We start from the raw sequence: 25322 nt of genomic DNA, 5'->3' as shown, positions 1-25322 counted from the left end.
AAAAGAAACAAAATTGAGTTATTTGTAGTGAGGTGGATGGACGTAGAGTCTGTCATACAGAGTGAAGTAAGTCAGATAGTGAAAAACCAATACCGTATGCTAACACATATATATGGAATGTAAAAAAAAAAAAAAAGTGGTTCTGATGAACCTAGGGGCAGGACAGGAATAAAGACACAGACATAGAGAATGGACTTGAGGACACGGGGAGGGGGAAGGGTAAGCTGGGACGAAGTAAGAGAGTAGCATTGACATATATACACTACCAAAAAAATAGCTAGCTATTGGGAAGCAGCTGCATGGCACAGGGAGATCAGCTCAGTGCTTTGCGACCACTTAGAGGGTTGGGATAAGGAGGGTGGCAGGGAGGCGCAAGAGGGAGGGGATATGGGGATATACGTATGCATATAGCTGATTCACTTTGTTATACAGCAGAAACTAACACAACACTGTAAAGCAATTATACTCCAATAAAGATATTTAAAAAAAAAAAGATACATGCACCTCAATGTTCACAGCAGCATTATTTACAATTGCCAAGACATGGAAACAACCTAAGTGTCCATCAACATATGAATAAAGTTGTGGTGTATATATAGTATGTTTGTGTGTATATACACGCACACACACACAGACACACACAAAATTGAATATTACTCAGCCATAAAAAAGAATGAAATTTTGCCATTTGCAGCAACATGTATGGACTTTGAGGCCTTTATGCTAAGTGAAATAAGTCACACAGAGGAAGACAAATACTGTAGGATATCACTTATCTACGGAATCTAAAAAATACAGCAAACTAGTGAAGATAACAAAAAAGAAACTGACTCACAGATATAGAGAACGAACTAGTGGCTACCAGTGGGGACAGGGAAAGGGGGAGGGGCAATATAAGGATGGAGGAGTGGGAGGTACTAACTGTTGGGTGTAAGATAGTCTTAAGGATGTATTGTACAACATGGAGAATACAGCCAATATTTGTAATAAATATAAATAGAATGTAACCTTTTAAAAGTGTATAAAAACAAAAAATTTAATACCTTTAAAAATTATATAAACATACAGAATTTATTTTAAATAAGTAAATAAACAAAACTACGTGTAAAAACAAGAATAAGAGAATGTTTTTCATAATTGACTAAAAATTTCAGTAGTAAACTAAAATTAAAAAGGAAACATGCACATTAAAAATACCCAGACAGGGCTTCCCTGGTGGCGCAGTGGTTGAGAATCTGCCTGCCAGTGCAGGGGACACGGGTTCGAGCCCTGGTCTGGGAAGATCCCACATACCACGGAGCAACTGGGCCCGTGAGCCACAATTACTGAGCCTGCGCGTCTGGAGCCTGTGCTCCGCAACAAGAGAGGCTGCGATGGTGAGAGGCCCGCGCACCGCGATGAAGAGTGGTCCCCACTTGCCGCAACTAGAGAAAGCCCTCGCACAGAAACAAAGACTCAACACAGTCATAAATAAATAAATAAATAAATAAAAGAACGTGAATTTCTTAAAAAAAATAAAAATAAAAAAGAGTTGTCTTTCGTGTCTTTATAAAAAAAAAAAAAAAAAAAATACCCAGACACAAAAATCTAAAGATGGTAATAAAATTAAAATTTTTAAAATAATGTCATCTCAAAGCTTTCTTCTCTTACTAAAATGGTTTTCTTGAAGAATATTAATGGCTCAGATACCAGCAGTATGAATAGCGGCTTCTAAAATGTATGTATACGATTAGCTGAAAAAAGGTGATGAGAAAAATTTGAAGTTTGCTTTTTCTTTTAAACTGAAAAGTAAACACAGAGAATATTCTCTTTATAATGGAACTCAAAGTGGTCTTTTGAGCACAAAAGATGTTTTCACTTCTAAAATGGTGTTTCAGAAATCTGCTCTATATATGTATTGCCACGGATAGATATAGCATGAGCTTTAGAAACAGATAAGCCAAGGTGGAATTTTATCCTTGCTATTTACTAGATTTGTGATTTTAGTTGTTAATCTCTCTGAACTTCAATTTCCTCATAAGTAAAGTGACAACAGCACCAACCTCAGATAAAATACAATGGTATATGACAGCATCCAGTGCACTCTCACAATATGTAAGTCCAAAAATGGTAGATATGATTATTAGTTTTCAAATATGGGCAATAAGAGGATATCTCTTTACTAAATCCTCAAATTAAAAAGACTGCGTATTTGGAGAAAATCACACTGGTGGATGGGGTGTTGGTGCTGAGGAAGAAGGGATGATTTGTAAGAAATCTTAGAAGCCAAGCTCATGTAATTGCTTAGGGAAGTAGTGAATTGAGGCAGGAAAAAATGTAGACACTCAGGGAGAGGTAGAATGAGTCTAGAAGAGAGTTCCTGATCCCTTGACCACTACTCAATAATCTTGTCGAGTACTGAAGTCATAGCAACCCTTTTAAAATCACTGAGAATTTGGCCATTCTGTGGCTCTCCTAGGCCTTCTGTCTGCTACCGTAATAATTTCCTGCTTCGCATTTTCTTCTTTACTCAGTTCCCAACCGTACTCTTCTCAACTCCCAACTAGTAAGTCCTTCTCTGTGTTTCACAGGACAACATCCACACCAGATTCTTACACTATCACTTTGTACAGTAATTTTTATTTCACTTTTCCTTCTCTTATATATCTCCTTGATGAAGTAGACTCCCCATTACTTCATGCTAAATCCAATCTAGTCCAAGGCGGGGAATCTAGTAAGGATTAAAGCAATGTCAGGTGAACAATAAAGCAAATAAAACAACTGTATGTTAATGGTCCACATCACAGTCACTTATAGTTTCTTATTTTCTTTCTAGCCATGCCATCTTCCGTGCTTGGTGGTTACCCAGAAATTTGAGAACATAAATCCAGACACTATCATAATAATTACTGACTGAATATCAACTACATTCTAGGCCTGAAAATAGGGCCTGGGAATAAAAGGAACTATAAGTCATGATGCCCCTCTCCCCTACTGGTTTGCAGTCTGGCAGGTCGTAGCATTATTTCCATTTAACATTTTCCAACTTGATTCTTCATCTCTCTAACAAAATCTTGATTATCCTACTTCTGTCTTACCTAGTCCATCTTGCAAGTCTGATAACAATCTACTACATGTTACCAGAGCACTAACGCTCTTCTAATAAGTATAAGCACAGTAATGGTTATTATTAATTTCACTGATTCATTAATGAAATTTCACAATTCAAACATAATTATGGGGGTTCCTCAGAGACTCTGATGAGCCTGACTTAACATATATTTATTTCTAAATATAACTCAAAGAAAATAAATTTAGGTTCTTGAGAATTCTTTAAAAATTTAATATGGGTAACTGTACAGTTTTCCCCTGTCTTTTTGAAATATTTACAATAGCCGATTGACTGCTCTTCCCTTAAGGAGTCTAGAGATAGAAGATCCAAATTAGGACTTATAAACCCAGTGACAACAAGAATGTTTCCTTTTTCATTATCAGAGCTTTGCTACTACTCAGCGGCATCTATTCATCATTATTCCTACAGTTTCTGAAATAAAATTTCCACAATTATCACCACCTTCTAGCATCTGTCTCCATAGATTCCAGCTTCTTTCTGTTACCCTAGATGAAGTGTCCAGGCTCTTGGCCAAGGTCGTTCTCCACTTGTGCACTCGATTCCATCCTCTCTTGTTTATTCAATAGCATCTCTCCAGAAACACACCCCCGCCTTCTGCATCACACATTGTCCCTCTTCTACTGTATTTTCTCCATAAGCCTTTATAAACTTGTCGTTAAGCTCTCTTGACCCCATTTCATATAACAGCTACCACCTCATTTCTCAGTCTTCCTTTAAAAAGTCTTAGAATGAGGTTGTCAAAAGTTATTCTTTCCTCCAATTTTCTACTGAGCTCCCCCAATCAGGTTTTTTACCCATCTTATCAAGGTCCACAATTACCTCATACTGTTATATCCGAAGTCAATTCACAGTTCTCATTTTCTATCAGCAATATTTGACAGTTAACCATGTTTTCCACCTTCTTAAAACATTGTATACTTGGCTTCCAAGACAGTAAATACTCCAAGTTTTCCTCCTTCTTCTCTGGTTGTTCCTTCTCTATCTTCTCGGCTGGTTTTTCCTTTTACTCTGACTTCTAGATTTTTAGCTCTTTCATCTTCACTAGTTTAAGAAACTCTTCTAGCTCAGGCTTTAAATGCCATCTATATGTCGATGTCTTACCAGCTGTAATCTATCCTGAACCTCTCCTTTGAACTCCAGACTCATATACCTAACTCGCTATTAGACAGCTTCACCTGGATATCTAATTGGCATCTCAAACATGTTCTAGATTTCCTGGGTCAGAAATGGCAACACCACTCTTCCAGTTTCTATAGGCAAAGACCTTGGAGTCCTCTTCAACTCCACTCTTTCTTCCTTCCCCCATATACAATTAACAAATCCTTTTACTTCTACCTACTTTCAAAATACATCCAGAATCTGCCTACTGCCTCCACTGCTTCACCCTGATTCAATATACCATGATTTCTTCCCTCAGTTTTTGGAATATTCTAACTGGTCTCCCTGCTTCCAACCTTGCTCCTGATGGCCATCAGACAGCAGTTTGCCTGGCACTTTCAGCTAGACCTTGGTGTTGCTAGAATCTGGAAATGACAGTAGGGCTACATTGCTCTCCTGCTGAACAAATAGATTTTCACATACCATGAACCAAAGACATTCTGTAGATTGAGAAAAAAGAAGATAAAAAGAGGACCACTCTGTAACATGTCTGAGTACAGGAAGAGTACTGTGCAAATTCAAAAATTGCTCAAATATCCCACTCACCTGGCTGACATGAGTGACTGCTGCATCCTCACCAATTACCATGTTTGTTCTATTTCTCTCACCTCCCAAATAAAATTTATTTAGGTACACAATCACAGAATTATCCTGTCTCTTGAAAACACCCAATCCAGACGGAATTCCTGCTCCCTTGAACCCTCCCGCAAATTACACAACAAAAGCCTAAACCCAATTACAAGTTCCTCCTAACACTCCTGCTGAGATGCCCCACAGGTCTCCATGGTAAGCCATTTTCCTTGTTCAGCAAGTATCAATAAACACAACTTTGTTAGGCGTTTTACTGGTGTTCTTTGATTGATGGGCATTAATACCCTCCTATCTGTTCTCAATATAGAAAGCATAGTGATTCTGTTAAGTCAGATCCCATAAGTCCTCTCTTCAAAGTGCCACAATGGTTCCCTCTCACTCATTTAAAGCCAGTGTCCTTACACTGACCTGTAAGGTCTTAGCTGAATGGCACTCAAACTTGGTTGTATATTAAAAATCACATGGGGAGCTTTAAAATTATTAATGCCTGGGTTCCACCTGCAGTGCTTGCAATGTAATTGGCCATGGCAATTACAGCTTTAGAAGCTCTCCAGGTACTTCTCAAATGTCGCCAAGGTTGAGAACCACAGCTCTAGATGGTTTGCTTACCTCTTTGACCTCATGTCCTATTACTTTTTTCTTATAATCACTCTCCTCCAGCCACACAGATCATTTGCTATTGCTCAGACTCACCAGGTTCCTTCCTATCTCAATCCCTTAGTTCTTTCTTTCTGCCTGAAAAACTTTCCCCTGAGATATTCTCCACACTTATTTCCCTTACCTTCTTAAGTCTGCTTTAAATCACCTTGTCCTTGAGAGCTACTATGAAAACCCTATTTAAAATTGCCAGGTCCCTCCCTCTATCATTACTTTATTGCCTTCACACGGCTTTATTTTTTTTTATAACATATATCCCCTTCCAAAACACTATGCACTTTACTCATTTATCATAGTGTCAGTGTCTCCCTTACTAGGAAGCAAGCTCCAAGAGGAGAGGGATGTCTGTCAGTTTTACTTACCGTGGGATCCATATGCCTGGAATATAGCAGGCACTCAAAACGCACTTGTTAAAAGCATTAGTGACCTTCCTTTTTCCAAAACTTAATTTTTTCTCATTTCTTATTTTCCCCCCAATTCTTGATTCTATTACAGAGTTAGACTACTTAGTTGGTACCCCAATACTAGCCGACTTATCAGCCCTCCACTCCTATTTTTTTTTCACTAGGTTTCTATTTTGGCATAGTTCCCTAATTGTGTGTTTCTCTTTAAGTTCTACTTGACCTTTTATTTTTCTTATTTATATTTGTATTTAATTGCCTCTCGAAGGAGAAGCAATTAAATATCATACTTCACCTGGAATGGAAAACTGCAAGTGGTGTCACCATTTCCAGAGTTTTAGTTAAAAATACTGGCTCTTAGTCCACTCTCTCTCTCTGGTAAACTCCATCCAATATCAAAGCTTCAATTACCTTATTATGTCAATAAAAAGAATCCAATAATTATTTCTCCAACTCACTCCCCTCTTGTTAGTGCCAGAACTGTCCAAACTACGGACAATAATGATCTCCTCCCTCAACCCTACTTCCCCCTCTCACTCTATATTCTGTGACTCCAGATAGAAACTGGTAAGTATTACTTAAAATACCCCTTTTCCCTTTCTTCCAAAATTCAATCAAGTGTTTCTTTATTCTACGTCATAAATTTTTATTATGACATATCTCTACATGTCAGTTCAGTCTATGATAATTTCTCATATTTACTCTTAAATTCTTCCAACTGAAACCATTACTTCCATAGTCTCCCCTTCAATTCATGCTACACACTACCACCAGAGTATAAAAATTTAAAGGCCTTAAAAATTCAAACTTGATCTTGCAACTGCTTAAAAATCCTTACATTGTTTCCCTATTATTTAGTATAATGTCCAAAATCTTTAACATTAAGCTAATTCCCAAGAATCTCTGTGCTTCTCCTGCCCTTATGCTCAAGCTACCTTTATTACTTCAGTTTCTTTAATAAATCAAAAATACTTTCCTCTCACACATTTTAATGCCTTGTCACAGTCTAGTTTTTCTGTTTGGAATCTACTATTTACTTTCACCTAGCTATTCAAATTCTTTCTATCACTTCCCTTTAAAAGTTAATGTAACCCACATAAATATAGTTGATTGAGCTTGACAAAGGAGAAGATAATACAATGAAGAAAAACAGTCTTTTCAACAAATGATGCTGGAACAACTGGATATCCATATGCAAAAATAATAAATCTAGACACAGACCTTACACCCTTCACAAAAATTAACTGAAAATGGATCACAGTCCTAAATATAAAATGTGAAACTATAAAACTCCTAGAAGATAACATAGGAGAAAACCTAAATGACCTTGGGTATGGTGATGACTTTTTAAGATACAACACCAAAGCATAATCCATGAAAGAAATAATAAGTAGGACTTCATTAAAATTAAAATTTTCTACTCTGCAAAAGACAATGTCAACATACAGTATTTGCCTTTCTCTGTCTGACTTATAAGTTACAGGGATGTAATGCACAGCCTAGGGAACATATAACTTTGGTGCATAATCTATAAAAATATAGAATCACTATGTTGTACACCTGAAACTAATATAATACTGTAAGTCAACTATACTTCAATTAAAAATAAAAAAGACAATGTCAAGAAAAGAATGAGAAGACAAACCACAGACTGGGAGAAAATATTTATAAAAGACACATCTGGTAAAGGACTCTTACCCCAAATAAACAATAAAATCTTAATACTCAACAATAAGAAAATAAACTACCTGATTAAAAAACAACCCAAAGACTTGAAGACACCTCACCAAAGAAGATATACAGATGGCAAATAAGCCTATGAAAATATGCTTCACATTTGTACATCATCAAGGAAATGCAAATTAAAACAACAACGATATACCACTGCAACCTATTAGAATGATCAAAATCTGGAACACTGACAACCAAATGCTGATGAGGATGTGGAGAAACAAGAACTCTCATTCATTGCTGCTGGGAATGCGAAATGGTACAGCCATTTTGGAAGACAGTGTGGCAGTTTCTTACAAAACTAAACATAATCTTACATATAATCCAGCAATCATGTCCCTTGGTATTTACCCAAAAGGAATTGAAAACTTATGTCCACATAAAAACCTGCATATAGATGTTTACAGCAGCTTTTCTCATATGGAGTACTGGACAATGGAATATTATTCAGCACTAAAAAGTAATGCACCTAAAAGCCATGAAAAGACATGGAGAAACTAACACAACATTGTAAAGCAACTATACTCCAATAAAAATTAATTAATTAAAAAAAAGACATGGAGAAACCTTAAATGCGTATTACTACATGATAGAAGCCAATCTGAAATGTCTATACAGTGTATGATTCCAACTACATGACATTATAGAAAAGGCAATAAATACTATGGGGACAGTAAAAAGATGACTGGATGCCAGCAGTTGGGAGCAGGTAAGGGATGAAGAGGCAGAGCACAGAGGATTTTTAGGGCAGTGAAAATACTCTGTATGATACCGCAATGATGGATACATGTGTTTATACATTTACCCAAATCCATAGAATACACAACACAAAGAGTGAACCATGAGGTACACTATGGACTTTCGGTGATTATGATGCATCAATGTAGGTTCACCAACTGTAAGAAATATCCCACTCCGGTGAGTGATGCTGTTAATAGTAGGAGTTATGCATGTGTCGGGGCAGGGGTTATATAGAGAATCTCTGTACCTTCCCCTCAATTTTGCTGTTAACCTAAAATTGCTCTAAAGATTATCTTTATTTAAAAAAAAGGTTAATGTACTAAAAAAAAAACCTGATATCTTCACACTAGGGCCAAAGAGTCAATCTATAACTTTCATAGGCCACTCTATAACTTTTACATACTTCTCATTAGAACTGGAATTATAGCTATATTAGTGTAATGTAGTTCTCCCCACTAGATTGTAATCTCTAGGAAGGCAGGAACTACATTATGTCTTGCTCACTCTGTAAACAGCTGTAGAGTCAGTATAGTGCTTGATAAATATTTATTGAATGAATGAACTAACCCCAAGGACAGCAAGTGTTATACAACACCTGCTTCCTATTATTATCTTATCTCTCCACTCTCCCAAAGCACCCACTCGTCTACCCCAGTGATACAACACTAATGCCCCAGGTAAAAACTTTTCTAGCTAACTTGCCTCACTTTACTTTAGCAACAATTTGATTCTGCCATTGCAAACTGTGCTTCTAGCCAACTTCCCCTGTGCCTTATGGAATGTCCAACTGAAGTTGGGATTGACATATATACACTAATATGTATAATATAGATAACTAATAAGAATCTGCTGTATAAAAAAAATAATAAAATTCAAAAACAAGCAAAAAAAATAAATATGTTTATTCCCAAACTTTTCATTAAACCTTCCCCTCAAGCTCCTCTTCTCAGAATCTCATCCATGCCTATCCTAGCCCATCCTTACTGTCTATGGAGCAAAACCAGCTTTTTCTAGTAGTTACATTTTTATGCCTATTTTCATCTAAATTTAAACTACTCACAGCAGAACAAATATACTAACATCTTTTCATCCTCTGCACACAATTCTTTCAGCAGGTGTTAAGTAGTTGTTTATTATTATCATTATTATTATTAACTAGATTTGACTGGCAATAGATTATCACAGTTTCTTTTATGCACACATGTTTAGATTCTCTCACCAGATTGTTTTTCCCTAAAATAAAACCTCCTTTCTGCGTCTACCATACAAAACTAACAAAGTGTTAGAAATGCTCAAACACTCTTAAAATACAAAGTCAATGGAAATACTAGCCTATTTTAAAGCCTTTCTTGTAAATGCCCATGGGGGTGAAGAGGTTTACATTCTTTGAGAACTTTACAAATTGAATTGCCCTGGAAGACTCAGTAGGCAAAATGAAAACCAACCTGAGGTCCATTTTCCACTCCCACCTCTATCTCTATTGAACTAACTGTGTGACCGTGACCGCAGGAAGAGCCGTGACATTCATTCTCTTTGTGCCCTGCTTTTCTTATCTATAAATTAGCCAATACATATAAATGCATTTCCAACAATGCCAAGTACAAAATAAGTGCTTTATAAGTGTGTGACAGTATTTATATTGAATATCATTATCATACAATCTTTCAGTCTGTTTTAAAATCTAACCCCAAAGATAGGGGTTTATATAAACCCTGGAAGGAAACGTAAATCTCACTATCCACAGTGGTAAAGTTCTACAAGGCAAGGAGACAGGATTGCTAAGAAAACCTGGTGTTGAACAGGAGAGGATCATTAAGTCTCATACTTGTCATCACAAACATCACTAACCTGAAAACAGAAACAAAAGGGACAAGAGTAGCAGGTGTGAAAGAAAAGAGAAGGACTGAAGTAGTTTGGGTATACAAGCAAAACAGAAATGCCACTTATACTTCTAATTTATAATTTTCAAAATGAAGAAGAACAATGATCTTGCTGAAAAATAAAATCCAAATGAGCTCAAAGTAATGACACACACAAAACCTTTCCACAGATACTGATGATCACAGAAAAAGACTTTCTTATTATATACATAGATTTTTATTCTCAATAGAGTTTTCAACTGAGAGAATTTATTATCTACTTTATTGACTACTTTATTATTTTCCTTCTACCGTCCTGATTTCTCAAACAACATAATTATCTACAGCAAAGATTGATCAAAATATCATGGGTTATTTACCAGATTTTACTTGTCTACAAATATCATTTCTATTTTTTTCCCCCTCAGTGATCAATGGCTCCACAAATGAGAATGAATGGATTTTTTCTCCACTTCTCAGTTTTATGTCACAGAAATGATGAGCCTTCACCAGAACAAACTTCCCATTCCAGTCTTACAATTACCCCTGTCTAAGGAGATTTTTTTTTTTTTTTGACTGGCAAACAGTATCTAAATTGTTGAGGACAATATGAAGAAGAGAAAGAGAATCCAGTTCACTAAGAAAAAATAGCAATATAGCCTTCTTTCTACAAGAATGGGCACACTGATGTGCATTTAATAGAAAAGCAAGATGCTAAATAATTAGCAAATTTAGGTTTATTTTGAGACACTTTTTTTCCCTGGAAGTTAGGGCTGTGGAAAACAGCATAAGATAGAAAATAGAAAATAGCAGCTTATTTTCCCATCTTTTATTAAAATAAACAGCAATTTATGGTTATACAGAGAGCTGCATTTCAGGAAGCCTTTAATTCTATAATTAAGTTTAAATATGTTCAATCTCACCAAAAAATACATTCTCAAAAACATTTTTTTTTTAGAAAATAGGCAGTAAAAACACAGCCCTAATTAGATCTCTCTCTCTCACACGCACACACAGACACAAACATACACAAATTCTCAACAAATACAGAGCAGAAGAAACATAGCTATAAAAAATTCAAGCTTTCTCCCAATGCACTTATGTGATGAAAGAAATTTTTAAGACTCAATGCAGAATATAACAATTACTATTGGAAGGTAATCAATTAGTAAAAAAAAATACATGGAGATGGCCTCCAAAGCATCAGCACATAAAATCACTTAGCCTCTACCTTACTGTCAGCTGTGGAAATGCCAGTGCTTAACACATACATTTGTATATTGAGCAGACACAGTAGTTTTGGAAAAATATACAACCAGTATTTAAGTTTGAAAAAGCAAATGAGAAAAATAATAAATCACTCCTTCTTCCTATACTGCTCAACCTGCCTTTGCTTAGACTTTATTGAATTCAAATACTAAGTATTGATGTATGTGGTTTTTCCTGTGAGCAGAGAGAAAAGTAGAAAATGAGAAATTGTGTAGATCTATTTTTAGGAAAAAAGCATATGCATTTCAGACTAACCAATTTTTAAACCGAAATAAATTACAGTGCTCAGAAGATGATGTTTGGGAATATTAAAATACCTTTACAACACACAGAGTTGTTTAAAATTTTTTTGGCTTTCTCATCTATATGATAAACTATTTCTTTTACCAAAATTGGTTAAAACTTACATTTGGTATTTTAGTCTGAAGATATTTCAGAGGCACAGAAAACCTAAATCATAGTAAGTTTAACAACTCTTTTGAGGTAAGCCATAATCAGTCTTACTGTAACGAAAGAGAACTCAAATTGGGTTAGAGATAGTTGTGAAAATGAGAAAATTAGAATAAGTTGCATTAAAATACTAATATTTGAAACTCTGGAGTAGCAAGGTTCCTTTAAGGAGGATTTATGTTTATGAGTAGAATCCTGAGACTGGTATTGTCTTTTTCTCCTTACAGAAAACCTGTGTTTCTTCCAAGCAATTAAGTTTTCTATGGGAAAATTGACAAGTGGGTTAGTTCATGCTAGACTCTCAGCCTAAAATCACTGTGCTTACTTCTCTCCTTTTTTGCTGTAAAGACGACAAAAGACTCCTGCTTTTACTCCTCTAAATTCTTTACTGTGCCTTTACCTCATCTCAACTCACTGCTGGAATCTTTAATGTATGAATTCATAAAAATGGGATGAAGAATTAGCATTTCTATGAATAAACAGATTCCCAGCATAAGATTCTAGAGATCTGGAGTTCATTTGCTATTTTTTTTTAACTCACTTCACCACGATCATGGGTCCGTTGCCAAACAGTGATCTCCATCTTCTTTTTGTGTCTATAAAACAGTATTTTAAGTCCCTGAAACACACTATAGGAAATGAAGGCAATTTAGTACATTTCAGATTTATGAAATGTAATGTGATAAACAAAATAATTACTAAAGGGAAAAGTTTAAGGTTTTTTTTTTTTTTTTTAAAGGACATTAATCCTTTCAAACTTCTAGACAGAATTACTAAATTACCATTTGACATTCTAGGGGCCTAAGAGCCTGATTTCTCCTCCAAAAGTGAAATCTTTCACTGGCTTCAAATTCCCTATTGCTCAAACTGATCAAGGAAGCAACTTTTCATTTCGGGCAAGTATCATTTTCAATTTAATGATGACCTTGAAAGGACAGAAAGGTTGCATAATGTGTGGTTAAGAACGTGTTCTGGGGGCAGATTAACCAGATGTAAGATGGGCTTCCACCAATTATGAACTACACAACATTAGGCACGTGTGCCAGCTCTAAATGTACTGTGTCTCAGCTCCAAGTCTACCCTCTCTGCCCTGCTTTGAGATCTGGAGCTGGACGGTGCAAACATTTCTCTTCTGAATAGCTCACACAATGTTTGGCTTCATTAGTAAAGAGCACAGGATGCCACAGAGCATAGCAGAGGAAGGAGCTTCTCTTTTTGGTTCCAGTGTATGCTTTGTTGTTGCTCTTGGGCCATGACTGCCAGCAATATAAAGCAACCCAGTTACGGTCACCCTTCAGTGAGTTCTGCAGGCATCCTGGTGGATAATTTCTTCCTTGGACACGAAATTGTTAACCAAATCTAGCCCACAGCATCCCAGCAAATTTCTCCACCTTCCAGAGGGTTCCAGTCACACCCTCTCCAGTAAAGTTTAATTCTCAGTGTTGCGATGTGGAGGCCACCCCTCCTCCAAATGTATCCTTTCCTTAATTCTCTGTCCCAATCCTAGAGGTAGTAGCTGCTCCCTACATTTGTTAATTCCTTTCTTCTCTACTGTTCTTTTAGTTCTTTTTGCAGTTAACCATATCTCAAAAGGTAATAATTCTTTATATTACATTTTCTCTGTTCCAATTACTAGGGTGGTTTCTGTCTCCTGAATGAATACTAACTGATAATGAAAGTCTGTAAAATGAGGATAATACTAGGGTTGAATTCTGCGATTTGTTTTGATGATTAAAAGAGTTTATATAGATAAAGTTCTTAAACCATGTACATTTGGTAACAGTCTTAATGTATATCAGGGACAGGCTTACAACTGTAAAATCCCAGGCAGATATTTCAATAGATAATTCTTCTGATATAGTAAGAAAAACAGAAAATATTTTAAGAAATTCCTACTTGGGTTCTAATACAAGATGGTGACATAGGAAGATCCTGAACTTACATCCTTCCACAGACACAATGAATCTACAGCTACATATGGAGCAATTTTCTCTTGAAAAAAACAAAGAAAACAAAACTAAAGCCTAGGTGAGTGACTCTTACACATTGCGCAAATGAGAAAAAATCCACTACAAAGCGGGTAGAAGAGGCTGAGACACAGTCTTGCCCTAAACCTGACACCCAGCACAGCGATTCACAATCAGGAGGAAACTCAAAACCCAGAGCTTCTCCTCAGGGAGTGAAAGACTGGAACCCTGACATCAGGTACCCCAACTTTTAAGACCTGCACCTGAGAAAAAGCCCCCCCCCCAAACATCCAACTTTGAAAACCAATGGGGCTCACATCCAGGAGACACACAGATTATAGTGAACTGAGAAATGGCTCCTAAAGGGCTCACAGTCTCAGACTCACCCCAGGGACCAGTGCAGAAGCAGTTGATCGAGAGGTGCCTACCTTTATGTGAAAGAGGCTTATATGCTTATCTAAAAAGTGTCAGCCTAAAGGGCAGACGTTTACTTTAACACACATCCAGGGCCGGCTGGGGAACTCCCCAGGAATGGAGGCTGGTAGACGCCATCTTTGCACTAGCTCTCTGTCTCCACCCAACTTGCTGTACCTCTTGGAAATGGCTTGCCCCCTCCCCAGTTCTTGTGCCTGATGCCCAGGGAACACCTCTAAGTCACCTGTCACTGGCTTATGTCACCAGCAGGGCTTATGCTAGGGGGACCCACAAGACTGTAACCAACAGAGAAAAAGTTCTTAATTAGCTACCACCCCCAGGAGACAACAGACAGAGATACCCAGTCTTTCTATGAAAAAAACATATTAGCTTATCTTCATAGCTGTGGCCTGAAGGGCAGGCTTCTAATCACACAAACATGTAAGGGTCCAATCTAATCCACTCCAGAGACCTCAGAGGGTGGGCAATATCCTCATGTCCTCCCTCTGCCTGATTCCAGAATGCCAGTATCTCCCAGAGAGGAACTGCACAGTGTCTGGTGTCCTGGTTTTCATGGCTGCCGCCCAGAGGACAGCCCTTGATTGCCCAGCTCTGGTGGCCACTAGGGTTTACATTGCCAGGTCCTGTTAGACCGTAAACAAAGGAGAGACAGAGCTTGGCAGGCTACCACCCCCAGGGCCCTATGCAGACAGCAAACCAAAATACACCCCCAATATTTCTGTGAAAGAGGCCTATTTGCTTGTCCCAGACCTTTGGTCTGAGGGGCAAGCTTCTGGTTTGGCACACTTCTAGGGGCCTATCAACGTGCATTCCAGGGATGGAGGTCAGTGGACGCCATCTTTGCAATCTCCTTCTGCCTTGCTCCAGGTCACATGGTGTCTCCCTACAAGAAACGCATCTGGCATCCTGATTTTTTCAACTGCCTCAGAGAGGACACCTCTAGATGGTCTGGCTATGGGGGCCAGGAGGACTTAGGCTTGCAATCTCACAGGAATGTATATATTTGCATACTTTACAAGTTGCTGCCTGGAGGTCTGGCTGCCTGAGAGTCTGGCTTCCAATCAGCCTGAATCTAGGTGCTGACTGAGAGCCTCTGCTTTGGGACATTGACAGGACTTAGCACACCCTCAACTACTGGGAGCCACTAAAAATAAAATAGGCTACTTGGACAATCACAAATGTTTTAGCGATAACCCAAGAGCTAGGTTAGGGTTGAACCATAAAGTTCTACACGAGGCTACTTCTTCAAGACTGGGAGAGGTAGCTGTTTTATCCAATGCACAGAAGCCAACATAGACAGACAAGAAAAGTGAAGAAATGGATGAATATGTTCCGAGAGAAAGAACAAGATAAAACCTCAGAAAAAGTCCTTAATGAAATGGAGTTAAGCGACTCATCTCTTAAAGAGTTCCATGTAACGGTCATAAAGATGTTCACCAAACTCAGGAGGAAAATGGATAAACACAGTGAGAACTTCCACAAAGAGACAGAAAATATAAGAAAGTACCAAACAGAAGTCACATAGTTGAAGAATGCAATAATTAAACTGAAAATACACAAGCAGGGTTCAAGAGCAACAGAAAGGATCAGTGAAATCAAAGACAATGCAGTGGAACTCTTCCAATCAAAGCAGAAAAAATAATTTTTAAAAAGTGAAGTTAGTTTAAAGGACTTATGGGATGACATCAAGCAGGCCGACATGTGCATTATAGAGGTCCCAGAAGGAGAAGAGAGAGAAAAGGGGGCAGAAAATTCACCTGAAGAATAAGTTGAAAACTACCCTAAATTGGGAAGGAAACGTCCAGATTCAGGAATCCCAGAAAGTTCCAAAGAAGATGAACCCAGAGACCCACACCAAGACTATTATAAATTTAAATGTCAAAAGTTAAAGACATGGAGAGAATTTTGAAGCAGCAAGAGAAAAATAACTTGTTAAATACAAGGGAACCCCCATAAGGAAATAAGCATATATTTCAGCAGAAATTTTGCAAGCCAGAAGGGAGTGACACAATATATTCAAAGGGCTGAAAGAAACTTCCACTTAATAATCTACTTGGCAAAGTTATCCTTCAGAATTGAAAAAGAGATAAACAGTTTTCTACCAAGAGCTAAAGAAGTTCATCACCACTAAACTGTCATTACAAGAAATGTTAAAGGGACTTCTTTAAGCTGAAAAGAAAGGATGCTAATTAGTAACAGGAAAACAAATGAAAGTATAAATCTCACTGGCAAAGATAAACACACAGTAAAATTGGTATAGTCTATTCTTGTAAAGGTGGTGGTTTAATCACTATTAAAGATAGTATATAAGTTGCAAGAAAAAAGTAGTAAAAAAAAAAACTGTAACAACAATAATTAGTTAAGAGACACACAAGATGTAAAATGTGACATCAAAAACAAGAAACATGGGGGTTGAGAAGAGTGAAAATATAGAGCTTTAGAATGCATTCAAATTTAAGTTATCATCTTAAAATAGACTTAATAAATGTAAGTTGTTACATGTAAATCTCATGGCAACCACAAAGCAGAAACCTATAGTAGATACACAAAAGATAAAGAAAAAGGAACTAAGCATACCACTATAGAAAATCATCAAATCAAAAAGGAAAAGAGCAAGAGAAAATAAAAGGAATGGAGGAGCTACAAAACGGCCAGAAAACGATTAACTTGATGGCAACAAGTACCTACCTATCAATAATTACTTTACATGTAAATAGACTAAATTCTCCAATCAAAAGGCACAGAGTAGCTGAATGGATAAAAAATAAGACCCATCTATAATGCTACCCACAAGAGACTCACTTCAGATATACAAACTGAAAGAGTTAAGCTTTGGAGATAAGTGATATCAGACAGAATAGACCTTAAAACAAAGACTGTAATAAGAGACAAAGAAGGGCATGACATAATGATAAAAGGATCAAACCAACAAGTGGCTATAATGTTTGTAAATATTTATGCATCCAATATAGTTTCTCCTACATATATAAAAATATATTAACAGACCTAAAAGGAGAAATAAACAGCAATACAATAATTGTAGAGGATTTTAGTACCCCCATTTTTATCAATGGATAGATAATCCAGACAGAAAATCAAAAAGGAAATATTTGGACATGTTGGACCAGATGGACTTAACAGATATATAGATATATATGAAACATTCCATCCAAAAGCAACAGAATACACACTCTTCTCAAGTACACATGGAACATTCTCCAGGACAGATTATATGTTAGGCCACAAGACAAGTCTTAATAAATGTAAGAAGGGTGAAATCATATCAAGCATCTTTTCTAACCACAATGGTATGAAACTAGAAATCAATTACAAGAAAAAACTGGAAAAAACCACAACTATGTGGAGGTTAAAAACATGCTACTAAACAACCAGTGGTCAAAGAACACATCAAAAGAGAAATCAAAAAATTCCTTAAGACAAATACATATGGAACTACAACATACCAAACTTCTGGGATGATACAAAAGTTCTAAGAGGGAAATTCATAGGGATAAATGCCTATCTCAAGAAACAAGAAAAACCTCAAATGACCTAACTTTACAACTCAAGGAACTAGAAAAAGAACATAGCCCAAAGCTAGTGAAAGGAAGGAAATAACAAAGATCAGAGTTGAAATAAATGGTATAGAGATTAAAAGGCAATAGAAAAGATCTATGAAACTAAGAGCTATTTCTTTGAAAAGATAAACAAAATTGATAAATTGTTAGCTAGACTAACAAAGAAAAAGAGAGGGCTCAAATAAATAAAATCAGAAATAAAAGAGGGGACATTACAACTGAACACAGAAATACAAAGACTTATAAGAAACTACTAGAACAATTATACACCAATAAATTGGAAAACCTAGAATAGATAAATTCCTAGAAACACACAACCTGACAAGACTGAATTATGAAGAAATAGAAAATCTAAATAGACAACTATGAGTAAGGAGACTGAATCAATAATCAAAAACCTCCCAACAAACAAAAGTCCAGGACCAGAAGACCTCACTGATGAATTCTACCAAAAAAATTTTTTCTACCAAACATTTAAAGGAGAAATAATACCAATCCTTAAACTCTTCAAAAAATGGAAACACTTCCAAACACATTTTCAAGGCCAACATTACCCTGATACCAAAACCAGAAGAGGATGCCACAAGATGAAAAATTACAGGCTAATATTCCTGATGAACAGAGATGTTCATCAAACACCTCAATAAAATATTAGCAAACCAAATTCAAGAGCTCCTTAAAAGAATCATACACTATCATCAAGAGTGGTTCATTTCAGGGATGCAAGGATAATTCAACATCAGTGAATGTGATACATCATATTAACAAAATGAAGGATAAAAATCATATGATCATCATATCAATAGATGCAGAAAAAGCACTTGACAAAATTCAACATCCATTTATGACAAACACTCTCAACAAAGTGGGTATTAAGGGAATGTATCTCAACATAATAAAGGCCATATATGACAAGCCCACAACCAACATCACAATCAATGATGAAAAGCTGAAAGTTTTTCCTCTAAGATCAAGCACAGGACAAGGATGCCCACTCTCACCATTTTTATTTAACATAGTATTGGAAGTCCTAGCCACAACATTTAGGCAAGAAAAATAAAATTAAAATAAAATAAAAGAGCATCAAAATCAGAAACAAAGAAGTAAAACTATCACTATTTGCAGATGACATGATTTTATATATAAAAAACCCTAAAGATTCCCAAAAAAACTGCTAGAACCAATCAATGAATTAGTAATGTTGCAGGATACAAAAGCAATATACAAAAATCTATTGCCTTTCTATACATCAATAATGAAGTATGAGAGGTAAATTAAGAAATGAATACCACTTATAGTTGCATCAAAAAACACAAAACATCTAGAAATCAATTTAACCAAGGAGGTGAAAAACCTGGGCACTAAAAACTATAAGACATTGATGAAAGAAATGGAAGAAGACACAAATAAATAGAACAATATTCCATGCTCATGGATTGTAAGAATTAATGTTGTTATAATGCCCATACTACCCCAGGCAATCTACAGATTTAATGCAATCCCTGCCAATATTCCAGGAGAATTTTTCACAAAAATAGAACAAACTATCCTAAAATTTTTATGGAACCACAAAAGACCCCAAATATCCAAAGCAATCTTGAGAAAGAAGAACAAACATGGAGGCGTCTTGCACCCTGATTTCAAACTATATTACAAAGCTATAGTAATTAAAACAGTATGTTATTGGCATAAAAACAAACATAGATCAATGGAACAGAATGGAGAGCCCAGAAGTAAACCCACCCATATATGATCAATTAATTTTCAATAAAGGAGGCAAGAATATACAACGGGGAAAGGATAATCTCTTCAATAAATGGTGTTGGAAACACTGCACAGCCACATGCAAATAAAATGAAAGTGGACCACTATCTTAAACCATACACAAAAATTAACTTGAAAGGGATTAACGACTTGAACATAAGACCTGAAACCATAAAAATTCTACAAGAAAACATAGGTAAGAAGCTCCTTGACATCAGTCTTGGCAATGATTTTTGGATTTGACACCAAAAGCTGAGTCAACAAAAGCAAAAATAAGTGGGATTACATCAAACAGTTTCATCCCTGTTTCTGGCCCAGACTTCCTAAAACCCTTGAAATTTCCAAGGTGTTACGCGTGAAAAAGTTGTCTTTTGTTATGTTAATGGGGTGACTTTGGACAGTATCTAAAGATGGAGGCTGGTTGCCAATGGAGCCAACTATATGATTAGAGGGTTGGAACTTTCAGTCCTACCCCTGACTTCTGGGGAGAGGAGATGGGCTGGAGGTTGAATCAATGGCCAATGATTTAATCAATCATACCTGTGAAATGAAGCCTCCATGAAAACCCAAAGGACAGAGCCTGGAGAGTTTCTGGGTTGGTGAACATGTGGAGGTGCTGGGAGGGTGGCACCTGGAGAGGACAAGGAAGCTCCTCGTCCTTTCCCCATACTTTGCCCTATATTTCTCTTCCAGCTAACTGTTCCTGAGCTATATTCTTTTACAATAAATGGGTGATCTAGTAAGTAAAATGTTTCTCTGAGTTCTGTGAGCTGCCCTAGCAAATTAATCAAACCCAAGGAAGGAGTCTTGGGAACCTCTGACTTATAGCCAGTCAATCAGAAGAACAGTAACAACCTGGGCTTGAGACCATCATCCGAAGTAAGTAGAAGAAAAGGGGAGGCAGCCTCGTAGGACTGAACCTTAGTCTGTAGAACTTGACGGCATCTCTGGGTAGGTACTGTCAGAACTGAGTTAAATTGCAGGACACCCAACTGATGTCCTGAGCACTATCTGGTGTGGGGAACACCCCTCCCTACACCAGAATTAAGTCCTTGGAACACAAAAGATGGGAATTTATCTGAAGAAAACAAAAACACTAACTCGAAAGGATATATGCACCCCCATGTTCACTGTGGCATTATTTACAATAACCAAGAAAAAGTGGTACATATACACAATGGAATAATATTCAGCCATAAAACAGAAGAGAATCTTGCAATTTGTGACAGCACAGATGGACCTTCAGGGCATTAGGCTAACTGAAATAAGTCTGACAGAGAAAGACAAATACCAAATGATTTCACTTACATGTGGACTCTAAAAAACAAACAAACTAACAAAAAACAATAACAAAAAACCAAGGTCCTAGTTCAGAGGACAGATTGGTGATTGCCAGAGGCAGGGAATTAGGGGGTAGGGGCAAAATGGGTGAAGGGGGTCAAAAGGTACAAAGGTATATTCTAGTTATAAAATAAGCAAGTAAGTCATGAGGATGTAATTTATAGCATGGCAACTATAATTAATAATATTGTATTGCATATTTGAAAGTTAAGAGAGTAAATTTTAAAAGTTCTTATCACAAGAAAACAATTTGTAACTATGTATGGTGATGGGTGTTAACTAGACTTATTTTCATGGTTATTTTTCATTATATACAAATATCAGATCATTATGTTGTACGTCTGAAACCAATATAATGTTATACATCAATTATACCTCAATAAAAATATTTTTAAAATTTAATAACAAAAAAAGAAACATTCTTATTTAAACAACACTCACTTAAGTAACATGCACTTTACATTCAGAGAGTAAATATGCACACACAAATCTTAGTCCAGTCAGTCAGGACTTTCACTCACCACAATTGGCTTCATCTGCTCCATCTGGGCAGTCAGATGTAAAATCAGAGAGCTTGCTGGATGAAATACAGCCTGCATCTTCATGTGGCCCAAATCCAGCTTCAAAATTAAGAGATCAAGAGAATAAAACATCTTTTTTTCTCCAACATAAATGGGATGCATAATTGTTTCATGAACACTAGTTTTTAAATATGCTAAAAATGGCAAGCACAGGAGGATCTCAATAAACCTCTGGCCATTAATATAACATAAGTCCCTATCAGTGGGACGTGATAAGTCCCCTTCCACTCCCGTCCCTAAACTCCTGGCTGGTAATAATACTAAATTCAATGAAGGAGATTCTATAATTGCCTATTGGATAAATTTACAAAAATGGTGAGAAAGTTTTTTTTTCCTTTGTGTAAAATCATTGGTCTTTCAGGAATAATTCATGTAAGTTTGGTCTAATGAGAATTATGCTCTAACCAACTGAGCTGGTGTTCAGATTGATGCACACATAAATGAGTTTTGAGTTAATTTATGAAAATAATTCTCTGTATGTGAGATCGAGTATTCTCAGAGCCTTCCGCTAAGGTTAATTTTAGTGATAATTTAAAATATTTAACCACACTTCTGCTTCCAAATACATTCTCCTCAATGTCAACTCTAATGCCTTCCTACTATTCCAATTCTGGTGATGCAGTATATGATTAGAAGAATGAAAATGTTTAATTAATTAACAGAAATAAGTAATTCTGGTTAACCCTCCAAAACTCATTAATCATTAAATCTGCAGCTTTGCATTCTTTAATGTCTATCAAAACAACTCACATACACAGAGCTTAGAAAGGTTTATTATAAATCCAGGACACACATTCTGAGTAATGTAAATGCATGTTAACACAATACAGAGTTTGGACATAGAATATACAGCCTTACCAATGAAAGATGTTTTTAATAAAGGACTTTTAAAAATTCTTTAACTCGGATCTCAATCCAGAATTGATTCTCCTATATCATCCTTGATTAGTGAGTGCATTTAGCTCCTGTTAAGAATGCAGCTTTTCCTCTCACTAAATATGTTGTTTAAGGAAACGTAACTTCAGAATGTATGACATGCCTGATGTCCACATGCAGTTATTTTTCATGTATGGAGAGTAAGAAAAATGAAGTGTTTCAGTTTTCAGGCAACATTTTTAATATTTATTTCTATTTGTTAATTGAGACCTGACTGTAGGGGTGGTCAGAAAGAAACATCAGTTAGTGTTAAAATAACAAAGTAACTGCAGGCACAATGTATACCATTTCAACACACTCTCAGAACCTAAACTACGGTTAGATTTTCAAAAATGCCTATTCTACTATTTGGGATCATTTTTATGACAATATACCTGTCTCTTAACTGAAATTCTCTACAAAATATTTAGTCAGAGAATTAGCCGAACTCCATCTGTTTCTTGAAAATATTATGTTCTGAATTTAAACACAGAATTTTAGGGTCAAATTTGAAATTTTTCATTGGTCTTAAGTCACTTTTTCAACCATGATAATCTTTTTGAACTCCTGAGTGATTCTGAAACATGAATTTAATTACATATTCACTTGAAGTGTCAAACAAAATTAAAATACAATTGAATTTTTATAGCGGTGTTTTAAAACATGCAGAATATTTTAAATTCATAACTTTTATAATTTAAAAAAAATCTGTATGTGACAATTTTAGCCACAAATGTAGAATGTTATTAGAAGAGAGCCTAAGGCCTAGATTGTGATATAACGTATTTTTTTAAAAAGGTAAAAATATATTTTAAAAAGGTAAAAAAATATGCTTTAGTTTTCAGGGACACGTGATATAATCCACATCTTGGTATTAGGCATTAGTGAACTATATTATTGAAGGATTCTAATATATTTTATATTTTTATATCAAGGAAAACTAATTATTTTAATGTTCAAAACTGCAGCAACCACAAGAAAAAAACTTACCTTTGCTTTGAACGCTAGTACTTGGAAGTGTCTTATATGAAATTTCACATTCCTGGGATACACTGATGTCATCTAAAGCAACGGTAGCATGTGATGATAAAACAGTAGCTTCTAAAATTAACTATAATTACAGAAAGATAAATTATTAAAAATATACTATAAAAGTCTTGAAATAACTTTCTAGGCCCAAAATGGAGCCATTCCTGCCCTGGATGCCATGACAGCAAACCAAAACTTAGATAACTTTCATGCCCCTTTAATGCTCCCCTTGACCAGAAACAGTATATTCAGCAGTCAATTCCCCAACTTCAAACCAACTCTGGGCTCTATATTTCCTTGTTCATTCTCACCCTAAACAAGGTTGACTATATGGTCCCAGTCAACTCGATATTTTCTGTTTTACTCTTTCTTATTCTTTATTCTTTACCCTATAAAGCTTCCTGCCTTCCACCCCATTTTACAGTTCTCCAAATAGAGACTGTCTGCTTCATGAAGTGCTGAATAAACCTTGTTTGTACCACATAAATTGTCTTCTTTAACCATTTTTTAACAAAAGTAAATTTATTACAATCATACTTTTTGGTGTAGAGAAGCTCATTTGTATCTGTCCCAAACTTCCAAACTAATTTTAGAAAATTGTTTGACCAGAACATTCAAATTAGGAATTTATAAAGTCATAACTGCTTTGACAGCACCTTAGGTAACCCTAATATCTTAGGTAACCTTGTTTCAATTAGAAGTTGTAACATTCATCATGACTGAAGGCTGCCTTCCCATTGGAGCCATTAAGAGTCATAAGCATTTAAAATGAGCTCTTTGGGGTAATCAACTGTGTGGTTCACAACTCAGTTTAATTGAAATATGAATTCATTTATAACAGGTTGGCTGAAGGCAACGATTCATTTCTGTATCAGAACATTTAAATACTTATATATATATTATATATACATATATGGAAACCTACTTAGTGAGGTAAATAACCACATACAGTGGTTAATAACATTCATATGCTAAAGCACTTGGAGGCACCTATTTAAGTTTAATTTATTCTAACATTTAAATAATGACTGGTATAATTTGTTTTCTTTCTTGTTAATCACTCACATTATTATGTTGTTACTCCACCATGGAAGGAAGGAAGGCAGGCAGGAAGGCAGGAAGGCAGGAAGGCAGGAAGGCAGGAAGGCAGGAAGGCAGGAAGGCAGGAAGGCAGGAAGGCAGGAAGGATGAATTTATATCCAGAGTCTTAAGGATGCATAGCAGGACCACTAGACCAGGACACGGCTAGTAAGTGCATCTCCACGTAGTCAGGGAGGATCTCTGGTCTCAAAGATCTTACAATTTACTTGATATGATACATTAACAACTAAGCTATACCATAAGTACTATATAAGAGAGAAATACAAGATACTAAAAATCAAAGAAAAGCACTTCATTATTTCTGTCAAGAATATGAGATAGAATTTGAAAAAAAAAAAAAGATTTTGCAAAGAGGTAATGTTAAACTTCAGTTTTAATTGTTGCCTAAGATTCTGTTACCATGAGAAACTGGTAACATAACAAGAAAAAAAAAGGAAATGTGAACATGTAGAGTATATTTAGAAAACTTTGGGCATTGTAGGATGATGGGGTTTAGGACATGCTGTCCCAAAATAGGGCACCTATGCAGCATATGGAATATTTCTAGCCAAAGGAATTTGAGAAATGGTATGTGCAGGATGGACTTTTTGACCTTTCCTCTAAAGCAGATCAAACCCTCATGTGAGAGGAGCCCTCCCTATG

General features: G+C 36.1%; 1 protein-coding gene and 1 long non-coding RNA gene across 2 annotated transcripts in view; both read right to left on the bottom strand.

Annotated features, from left to right (window-relative positions):
* Window positions 1–25322, bottom strand: part of MALRD1 (MAM and LDL receptor class A domain containing 1) — a 638500-nt gene that overhangs the window by 472721 nt on the left and 140457 nt on the right. The window contains exons 14-15 of the mRNA XM_082385765.1: window positions 23541–23661; window positions 21576–21674 (exon numbers count right to left, since the gene is read on the bottom strand). Of these exons, the coding sequence (XP_082241891.1) occupies window positions 21576–21674; window positions 23541–23661 (220 nt within the window). The remainder of the gene's footprint in view (window positions 1–21575; window positions 21675–23540; window positions 23662–25322) is intronic.
* Window positions 485–6272, bottom strand: LOC309625752. Its single transcript, XR_014242734.1, has 2 exons — window positions 1582–6272; window positions 485–1207 (listed from the first exon to the last, which is right to left on the bottom strand). It is a non-coding gene; the product is annotated as an uncharacterized lncRNA (long non-coding RNA).

Source organism: Balaenoptera borealis (assembly GCF_965194805.1).
Source record: "Balaenoptera borealis genome assembly, chromosome: 3".
NCBI lineage: Eukaryota > Metazoa > Chordata > Mammalia > Artiodactyla > Balaenopteridae > Balaenoptera > Balaenoptera borealis.
Note: the sequence above shows the minus strand (reverse complement) of the source record. Positions and strands in the feature narration are given on the sequence as shown.